At 40.5% G+C, this 10,816-nt stretch overlaps 1 protein-coding gene across 1 annotated transcript in view; it reads left to right on the top strand.

The window, feature by feature from the left end:
* MCTP1 (multiple C2 domains, transmembrane 1) overlaps nucleotides 1-10,816 on the top strand; it is a gene marked incomplete at both ends in the record, with an annotated part of 110,065 nt that overhangs the window by 8,863 nt on the left and 90,386 nt on the right. Inside the window, one exon of the mRNA XM_010149822.1 lies at nucleotides 10,554-10,718. Coding sequence (XP_010148124.1) covers nucleotides 10,554-10,718 — 165 coding nt within the window. The remainder of the gene's footprint in view (nucleotides 1-10,553; nucleotides 10,719-10,816) is intronic.

Here is a 10,816-nt window from a genome sequence, read left to right as displayed (position 1 = left end):
AGATGCTTGAACGCGTGAGGGGGTTACTCAAGGGCTGTGAGGATGGCAAAGGGCACAGCTGTTTTGTATCATGCAAGTGATGTGTTAATCCCTGATGTGCTCAACGTGTTGGATGATGGTTTCTAAAACTAGGGTATTAAGAACTTTTCCATACTTCAGATTTCAAACTGACACAACTGAGCTTCAGTAATCCTGAATCAATGGCACAGCATGATAGTTGAGAATTCTTGGGAGCTGTTGCAGTGAATTATTTATCTGCGTTCTCCTTTGTTATGTTCAATAACATTTCATTCAGTACTTTATGTTTTTGCAAAGGGGCATATCAGATTTGGGAAATAGCAAATGTGTGAATTTAAATATTGTATTTTTCTACATCTATCTCAGCTGCAGTAATAATTTTGCCTAAAGATATAATGCATGTACAGTACATTACCTGCACTGTTGTCTGTGTGATTTATATACACACAGAATCACTAAGGTTGGAAAAGACCTGTAAGATCGTCTAGTCCAACCTAGTTAAACCACAGGAGCTCGTTTGCTTTGTGTGGCCATTCTAGCACTCCAGATCGTTTGTCAGCTGTCAGGAAAACAAATTAAGAAACGCCTTTTATTTACAGAGTTCCTTCAAAAAGAGTGCTGTACTCTTGCATGCAGGATAATCACTATTAAATGAGACACCATTTGCAGATTTAAAAAAAAATTACTAGAAAAGAGGTGCTTAATGTGGTTAGATAATAGACAAAGTGCCCTATTTGAGATACTTCTTCAGGGAGTATTTGTCTCACACTCCTCAGAGCTGAGAAAAAGCAGAATGTTAAATTTTTTTTGAGATATATCATTACAAAATATCCTACAATTACTTTTTTTAGATCTTCAGAGTCTTTGCAATGGCACTGTGAGTAAATTAACTTGATTTTGAGAAGTTATTTTACTTATTTTAAAATGTATATACTTGAAACCTACCTCTTCTGTAACATACATAGGTGGAAGTGCAACGGCTACACAACAGTGCAGACAACTGGCATTGCTTGTCTTCATGAACTTCATTGCAAGCGCATAGTTCCTTGGGCCTGTGTAGCAGCTGTGATAAGAATAGTAACTAATCCTCTCTAATACAGTATTATTGTATTCATGTATTTGCAAACAATGACTGACCAAATTCTGAGTTTCTACTTCAAATACTGCTCCTCTACACACCCTAGAGATGAAGTTATATCTCATTAAATACCTAGGTCAATACAGCTGTGTTTTGTATCTATTTTGTGTGTAAACCAGTGTTTTCAAACCCATTAGTGTGCCACTGCAAAAAAGGAACACCACTTTTGCTTTTTTAATTCTGATGCTGGTATTTTGCTTTTGTTCCTTTTTTTTGTTTTACTTTACCCTGTAAAGTTTGTTTTATTGCAGATATGCTCTTGATCAAAATTTATGGGAGCTACATCACTCCCTGTGCTGTCTAGGTCAGAGGGAATATTCATCTTTCACTGAATTTAGCAAAAATGAAATTCAAACTGTTCTGAAGTCAGAGCATTTATGTCCTTGTTCTGTGAAAAGGAAAGTTAAGCTTCCTGTCTTCAGCAACAAGGGACCCACAGTGGGCAAGTTAGGAAAAAAAAAAAAAAGCTGTTTATTTAAAATCCACCTTCTACTGGGAAGTTACAATTTGCATTTGCTTTCTAATTGATTGTTTTATTTCATCCACCATAAGCTTGATGCTGCACTAAAGCAGACTAGTGGGCAGTGATTATCACTTTGCAGGTGGGCTGTATGCTGCATGGTCTAGGAAAGGAAGCAGCTGCATTTCTACAACTGTGTCTGCTAAGATCTGTTACACTCCAAGTAAGGGTGGAAGTGGATTATTCGATATTTCATGCACCTTTTTGTGATCCAGGTGTTTGCTCAATAACTCCAGTGTGCCTGTGCCTCACTTCCTGTGGTTTAGACTACAGTTTGTTGGAAAGTCTGTGGGTTCGCAGACAAGTGACAAGCAGGACTGGCTCAAGACTGGCAAATTGGTAAAAAAGGTATGAAGGAGGAGCCTGGGAGCTACTGACCTGTCAGCCTCCCATCTGTGCCTGAGAAGACCATGGAACAGACCCTCCTAGAGCTCTGCTAAGGCACGCGGAGGACAAGGAGGTGATTGAGGACAGCCATCATGGCTTCACCAAGGGTAATTCCTTCCTGACCAACCAAGTGGCCCCGATGATGGGATGACTGCATCAGTGGACAAGGGAAGAGACAGGGGTGTTGTCTATCTGGACTTCCGAAAAGCTTGTGACATGGTCTCCCAGAACACCCTTCTCTCTCAGTTGGAGGGATATGGATTTGATGGGTGGACTGTTTGATGGATGAAGAATTGGCTGGATGGTTGCATCCAGAGGGCAGTGGCCAATGGCTCAACGTCTGGATAGAGATTGGTGACGAGTGCTGTCCCTCAGGTATCCATACTGGGAACAAGACTGCGCGAAGTCTTCATCAGTGACATAGACCAGTGGGATTGAGTGCACCCTCAGCAAGTTTGCTGACGACACCAAGCTGTGTGACGTGGTCGACACGCTGGAGGGAAGGGATGCCATCCAGAGGGACCTGGACAGGCTGGAGAGGTGGGCCACTGCCAACCTCATGGAGTTCAACAAGGCCAAGTGCAAGGTCCGGCACCTGGGTCGGGGCAATCCCAAGCACAAGGACAGGCTGGGTGGAGAATGGATCGAGAGCAGCCCTGATGAGAAGGACTTGGGGGGTACTGGTGGATGAAAAGCTGGACATGAGCCAGCTGTGTGCACTGGCAGCCCAAAAAGCCAGTTGTATCCACTTTCCTGATGGCCCTCCTTTGGGTTGAGGGAGACAACCTCGCTGCTTCTGTTTTGCTTCGTAAACCCTCTGGATACCAGGCCTAATTCGATAAAACAGTTGTTGCAGTGTAGATAAAAAAGGAGGATGAAAAAGCCGAAGCTTGCCCGGAGAGGTAATTCATTACTAATGGTCAACACCACCTCTGACAGTGAGATGAATAGCCCTAATTGCTGAAGCCATTTCCGTTACAGAACCCTTGATGTGCAAGCTGCCCCTGTGTTGAGAAATAAAACACTGCTGCTTCCAGCACAAGGCCGCACAGATGAAGTGGGAAGACTTGTTTTCTCCTTTTTCCTCCAGTTATGAAAACACGAGGAAAAAATCAATTCTGACTTCTTATTTACTAATTCTCTGCGGCACAGAGGCTTAATCAATAGCTGAGGAAAGGGTATAGGAAGGGAGCCTATTAAAATGTTGGCAGCATAAAATTGAGTTAGAAATGCACATATTGCTCTGTTCCTTCTCATCATTTTTACAGTATTCAGGGCAGTGCTGTCAAAAATAATTGTAAAAAAAATCTTAAAATTTTCTTAACCATTGTTAGGCCTGAAGCTGCTGACAGAGGGAGGAATATACTGTTAAAAGCACTATATTTTCTTGTAAAAGATGATGTTCTCTTTCACGACATACTTCCTTCTTGGTCTTCTCTTAGCTTCTTATGATAAAATTTCATGATGTGTGCTGTTCCTTTCCTAACAACAGTTTTTAAAAGATGAAATCTAACTGCTTTTTGCGCCTTTTAATGTGATACGGTGTTTTAGCACCTGTAGGGGGCCTACAAGGAAGCTGGGGGGGGACTTTTTACAAGGGCCTGTAGTGACAGGACAAGGGGTAACGGGTTTAAATTGAAAGTGGGGAGGTTTAGATTAGATATCAGGAAGAAGTTCTTCATGGAGAGGGTGGTGAGGCACTGGGACAGGTTGCCCAGAGAAGCTGTGGATGCCTCATCCCTGGATGTCTTCAAGGTCAGGCTGGATGTGGCTTTGAGCAACCTGGTCTAGTGGAAGGTGTCCCTGCCCATGGCAGGGGGGTTGGAACTAGATGGTCTTTAAGGTCCCTTCCAACCTAAACCATTCTGTGATTCTAAGTTTGAAATCAAAAACATAAGTGCTAAACTTGGCATTGATGAAGCCGTAGTTCTAATGTAGAGCTGATACATATGTTAGAGAAAATGTATTTTCTAGCCAAAATCAAAACTTTTCCTTTATTATAGCAGGAAATGGGGAAGGAGAAGAGCTTGCACGCCTTTTAAAACAATTAATTAATTTTAAATTTTTAATTAAAACATAAATTAAACTTGAAAAAAATTGCTTCCTTTCTGAAGTGTCAGGTATTTTATGGTTGTTTCCTCCATCTGGTAAGTGTTCCCTTTGTAGGTGGTACTCCCCCAGAAGAGTAAATATTTCAATTTTTAAATAAGCACAGCTTGCTTTTTTTTTTTTTTAATTGTCAGATAATTCCACCTGCATTTTACAGTTACTTGTTTGCATTAACTTAGGGAGAATCCTTTTTTGGATGCTGTCATTTAAAGAACGTTTCATTTTATTTAGAGCAGGCAGGCTTTTCTGTTTAGGATCTGAAGATACCAGTAAATGTTTCATGAAAAATCACCTGTTCCCTCTGCTGCTGTACGATGTGCTGCATGTTTACAGGAGGCTAATTCAGAAAAGGATAAGGGATACTGGCTTCAGGCGGTGCTGTTTGCTTACAGGGCAATGCACACATAACGTGATCTGAAAGTTTTGTCCCTGTTGTGCTGAGTGAGAGACAGAGGCAAACAAATAGGAGAGAAGGAACTTTGGAAGTTAACAGCAGTCTGTGAAAGATGAGGCTGATGGCAAGGCAGGTACTGTTGGTGCACAGACCAAACCTCGCTTCCCAGGATTTCAGGTGTCTGGTATATTTAAAAATCTACCTGTGTGCATGGTAGTTGTGAAAAAGACAGAAAGTAGGATTAACAGCCTGAAAAGTTGTCTTCCTGTTCTAAAGTAGCAACACTGACAGCTAAACTGTGTATGACAGGTGTTTCTTTAATCTGTTTTTAAAAACCTGCGGTGGTGAGTATTCTACAAATTCCCTGGAGAGCTGGTTCTAGTGCTTACCTATCATTTCCACTAAAGGCTGGTTTTTTTCCCCTAATGTCTGACAGTATCTCTCATGGTGCAAATTAAGCTTGTCTCTTCTCACAACACAGACGGATGTGGTTTATCGCCGCGATTCGGGTATTATTTATGTACACATTTTAGAGTGATTTTGAAAAAAATAATCCTTTGAAATATATGTAAGTGTATATATACTTAATACAGAAGAAAACTTAGGGATGCTCAAATACTAACTATTAGGAGTATGTAAGAGGAAACAAACCAGTGGTATTTGGAATGAAGTTTTACTTTGAGCAGAGAATAGGTCCAAATGAATAGAGAGAAGGTGGGAGAAATTAAAAAATCTGGAGGGTTTACCCCAGCCAGCACTAAGTCTTGGTGCTGTGCAAGCACTGACAGGCAGTAGTCAAAGCATGGCTGTGTTATCAATGCTGATTTTGCCACAGATGCAAAGCACATCTCTGAGGAAAGTGAACTCTGACCCGGACAGACCCAGGACCAGGTCACAGGAAGCTGTGTGGTCAGACTGGTTTGCCAGCAACCATTGCAGGCTGTCCACTCACTGGCAGTTGTCAAGCATGAAGGAAACCTCTTTGTAAGGACTGTGACTGTACCAGCAATTAGAGATATGTCCCCCCCACTTCTGCTGTAACAGAGGGACTTCACATGATGTGGATTTACTGGCCATTCCCAGAGAAAATAAATGTGAAGATAAATGTATTTTACTTTCATCTGAGAACCTTCATAAGCAGTTTTGTCTTTGTAGGACAAAGTACACCGTCTAAGATGACGGGTCTGGTGCCTGCTGAAAAGTTCTGGTAATGTATTTAGGGCACATAGTGTGTTAATCAAGTAAGAAAAATGTCCATTTTTAACACAGTGATTGTGAGGAAGGTGCAGCACCAGAGTCATCTAGTCCTAAGCTGTCAAGGTGGAAAACATTTGGAAATTCAGTTTGATTTGATCAGTTGTCAACATGTCTTCCTTTTCTGCTTATTTAATTCACAAAGACTATTAACAGTGGCCAAACTCTCTTTCAGTATTAACTTAGGTCTTCCAAACTGAAGATGAGAAGGTGTCAGTGTAATTAAACTGTTGTCCTCCCTACTTGTGAACTTGGGTAGTAACCTTGTGTAGCTCCTGTGTTCACTAGACAGTGTACTGATGAGTTCGTAATCATGTAGATAATCTTAGGGAGGATGGGTAACCAAAAGCTGTAATACCGGCTGACCAAGCTGTTTATATTCCTCTGGTTTTTTAAAAAATCCTGATGAAATAGGCATGTTCCCACATAGAGGTTTGATTATCTCTGAACAGTATTTCCTGTGTATTGGAAAAATTTTTGACCAGCTTAGCTAGAGGATGAGTGAGGTTCTGTCCCATAAGAATAGTATATTTCAATAAATCCTACACACCTGGAGAACTAATTAATATAGTCACTGCCTCTATACACAATCTGCATACAAAGAAAGAAAATGAGCTCAGGTTTTTGTATGTAACTATAACTATTTAAGCAAAGATATTTTAATTAAGAAACTACATTTTAGCCAAAAGATATTCAGAGAGCGCTCTGTCAGAAATACTCATTTCACAGAAAATTATTTTCATCTGAATATAGGTCTACTTTTCCCCTTTTCACATCTGTGAGAGAATTGCCGTTAAATTGGGTTGAAACAGGATCAGTAATCACATTAAACTGGCTACATTAATGGCACATTAACAAAACATCGGATAAAACTGTTGAGTGCTTTAATTTAAGGACAAACAGGGACAAGTGGTTTGGCATCTTTAGCCAAACATAGTAGGGGAAAAGTTATTTAATAATGACCTGCTATACCCTCTCAAGCCACAGTATTCCAGTAAAATCTGGAGGAAAAGATGTCACCTTCTCTTCTTTATACCTTTTCTTCTGTTTTGCATTATCAATGATAAGTTTAGAACTGGGAATACTAGAATGCACTAAAATGTAATAATACTCTTAATTTATACTATTCACATGTGACGAGCTGTTGCATGATGACTTTGATCAATTGCAACCACTGGTACATTCTTCACAGAAGTGAAGATAAATGAATCTGGCTTGCAACAGGTTATGTAATAACTAAGAGTAAAAATACATCAGCGTCTTTTGCTGTTTTTAAAATTGAAACAAATGCTTTCCCGCTGGAATGAGATGTGTCTTGTTTAGAGAATAAAACTAGAAATAGCAAATCATGGTGTAAGGATTGCAGAGACAAGCAGGAACAGAGTTGTATGGTATTTCTTAATTGAAGGAATTGGCAATGAGTTCAATCTTTCATCTGGAATCTTTCAACCAAAACTCTGTGGCATTTCAGAATAGAAACTAAAATGGTTGGGTTTGGGGTTTTTAAGAAGAATCTTTTAAGATTGAGCAAATACTTGCTTTTGTAAGCCGTGAGGTTCTAGATGTCAGTTTATCAGCTTTAAATAGTGCTTGATGGAAAGCTACTAAATAATGGAATAGAAGTAAAAGATGTCAGAATAGATACATCTGTCTGTTAGACACCTGGTTATAAAAATTATGCAAATATTTGGTGAGGCTGATATTTGCATTACTTGTGTGTGGATGATAACAGCTGATACGGTTAACAGTCTAAACAGCAGAGTGACATTTTGGTGTCGGTTTTTCTGGGTTCACGCCCCCATTCCAAAGGCAGAGGGAGTTTCCATCAAGTCTCAGTGGCCAACGTCCTGTGTGTTACATTCACATCTGTGTTAGGACAGTGGTGACACTGGTCATCCTGGGCCATAACAGGATCAGCAGGAGACCCTTTCCCTTTCGGAGCGGGGTTTCTGGGGGGAAGACAAGGTGAAGGCTAGGACTGTACTGACACAGCCTCTCTGCCAACTCGTGTCAGCACACTGTTGACTTGCATATATATTTCCACCTTTTTCCAGAAAATCCAACTCATAGTGAGCGCTTAACAGAGTCACAACCTTTGTCGTAGTGTCCATTCTACTTGTTAAGTGCACTTAAGCAGAATGGATAATTGCTGTACTTAGCAAACAGCAAAAATAAATGAAATGCTGCAAAAGTATCAGCTTGTATTACAAATATTGTAGTGTCATTGCAAGATTGCTACTACAGTGACAATCTCAAGTTTGTTAGAGCAGACGTCCTAAACCAGATTAATGTGGCAGTCATGCTGAAAACACACAGGGTGTAGGGCAGTGTAAATTTCTCAGCTAAAGAAGTTTAGGTGAGCTTCCCCAAGAACCTCACCTAAAAACTCTAAAATGTGAACTCAGTCTATTTTCACATTTTTTTAATCTATTAGCTTTTTGTCAAATTTGACTTGGAATCTACACGTTCATATTTATTTATTTTACTTCCTACAAGAAACACTATACGAAATCAGAGTTTATGTCAGTCAGTCTCTGTAATTTCTGAGGATAAGGGTGACTTTGAGTGGAAGGAAAGTGTATTTCAAATGTCTGTTTAGATGATGTTCAATCTGTCTTGGAAATAAGATAAATGCCAGCTGGAAGTTATTCTTGCTGGTGAGGACCATGTTGCCTGTGCCTTTCATGTCTAGATCTTGATATCTTTACCTCCAGCTACCTGTACCCCAACTCCTTCAATATGTCTCCCTTTTACTGTTCCATAAGACAGGGAGAAAAGAGCACTGGCACACTCCGAATTCCTTGCCTTGAGGAAGAAATAGCCACAACCAGCCCACACCACTTTATTTTTAGCAGCTGGCTGCGTTTCTTCCAGCGGATTGAGATGTAGCCTCTGCAGCTTTGCTGTTGGTCAGCATGCCACTGCGCTCTGCATGGCACTCCAGGAAGACAAATCTACCACTTCTTTACAAGACAAGGCTTAGGCAGCGTTGACTGTATATCCCCTGCGAAAGGGGTATTTGTGTTGAGAAACATGTATGAAGATAATAATGATCCCATCTTGTAAACTACGTATCTTCTCGCAACTGAGTTCCTACTTGTGCCCTAATTTTTGTACAGTTTCTGCTTTGTATTGTCCCATTGGCTGTTTAATTTCACAGGTTAAGTTAAATGTTATTTTGCCTCTCATTTAAGTCACAGTTCCATTTTTGCCTTAAGAGAAACAGTAAGTTGTGAGAAGTTTCTCCCCAGTCAACTTCTTCGCTTCAAAAAGAGAAGTTTTTAATAAATATGGTGAAGTACTTTGGGAGTGACCACATTGATTGGAATGAATAGCCATTAGAAAACACAAATACATGCCAACATGATATCTGAAATATTGCTAATAGCATGTTACTCAGATTTGCTCCAGCCCCAGTGGCCTCAGTCCTTGGTTCTCTCTGTGGTCTGGTGAGTGCAGGCTATAATCCAGTGTGGTTTCTATAATCTTCCCTGGTAATAGAGTAGAACTCCTGCCTTGGGCGCTCACATAGCTGTAAACATCCAGCTGGGTTTGCCCTCTGAAAAGCTCAAACTAAATTTGCATGGAAAACCTCTAACAGAGGTACTGGAGGTGTGCACGTGATGAGCAGCAGCCCTTAATGCCTTTGTTGCTCAACTACATTGCACAATAAAGAAAAGGCATGTATTTTATGTATTTACAGCTGAGTATGTCTGTAGACTTGCCTTTTTTGATTCCTAGAAAGAATAATTTGTGAGTTTAAATGTTGTTATGTATCGAGTGTTGTGATTTGAGGTAAGGTAACCTTGAATGAATACAAGTTCAGAAGAGAGGGGCTTTGGCAGCCGTTCTGCTCAGGTGCACCCGAGACACGTGTGCCTGCGCCAGGCATGCAGAGGTGGTGTCGCAGTTCTGGAGCCACCTGGCAGTACCTTCTATCTCGGAGCAAGCTGGACCTCATCTTAAATCACTCAGATTTATCATCTCCCTGTTCTCCTGTCCCCAGTGAAGTTCATTGACAAAGGCTGTGGCTGTCTGGTTTGTGTGGGTGTGTGTGAATTGCCTTTTAACCCTCAAAGACGGCAACTGAGTGTTCACAGACCACAAGTTTCCACTCAGTTCCAATCAGAGGCTCTGCAATGTGTCGTTTTGAAACTGTTGAACAGATGTTCTGGTATTTAATTCAGTTTTCCATGGTGTTTCTGAGAATGCCGCATTGTTTTAGAGACCGAGATAGTTGTCATTTGCACGGGAGTTTATTGACTTATTTTTCCTTGGTCCATGCTTCTCATGGTGGGTTTCTATTATTTTAATGGAAGTTTCATTTTCTCACTGTTCTTTGTGTTTATTTTAGCGTTTGTTCAAGTTCGTTTACTCATATGCTACTGACAGAAGAGACTTTCTAACGTTTGCTTGTAATGTGGTTAGTTCTATCAACAGAAGTTAAGTAGGAAAAAACACTTTTTTTTCTCCAAACATTTCCTCAAGTAGCATTTGTTCTGCTTGCTTCTGCACAAGCAGCATATGACATTACCTGCGTATTTGTCACTGTTCTGTTTCTCTCCAAGAAATTCTCTGTAATGAAGTTTACGTATGGACTGTCAAATAACTCAAAAATGTCTTAAGACGTCTGGTTTACACTCATAGTTGTATGAAATTGAACATGAAAATGCAGAGGAAATTTTTGGAATTGCATTAACTAAATCTGTGGTTTTACTTCCCCAAAACTTCAGACCCAGAGCTTACGTCTCTCAGACCTGCACAGAAAATCTCAGCTGTGGAGAGGAATAGTTAGTGTAACTCTAATAGAAGGTCGTGAACTCAAGGCGATGGATGCAAATGGACTAAGTGATCCTTACGTGAAGTTCCGGTTGGGGCACCAGAAGTACAAGAGCAAGGTAATTTCAACTGTGACCTAAAATGCGCATGGGCTGGGTTTGAATCGTTTTGTCTCCTGTTTGTGTTTTGGGGTGGTTTTTTTTTTGGCTTTTGTGGG

This window comes from Eurypyga helias, unplaced genomic scaffold (genome assembly GCF_000690775.1).
Source record: "Eurypyga helias isolate BGI_N326 unplaced genomic scaffold, ASM69077v1 scaffold17224, whole genome shotgun sequence".
NCBI lineage: Eukaryota > Metazoa > Chordata > Aves > Eurypygiformes > Eurypygidae > Eurypyga > Eurypyga helias.
The sequence above is the reverse complement of the archived record's forward strand: the minus strand, read 5'-3'. Positions and strand labels throughout refer to the sequence as shown.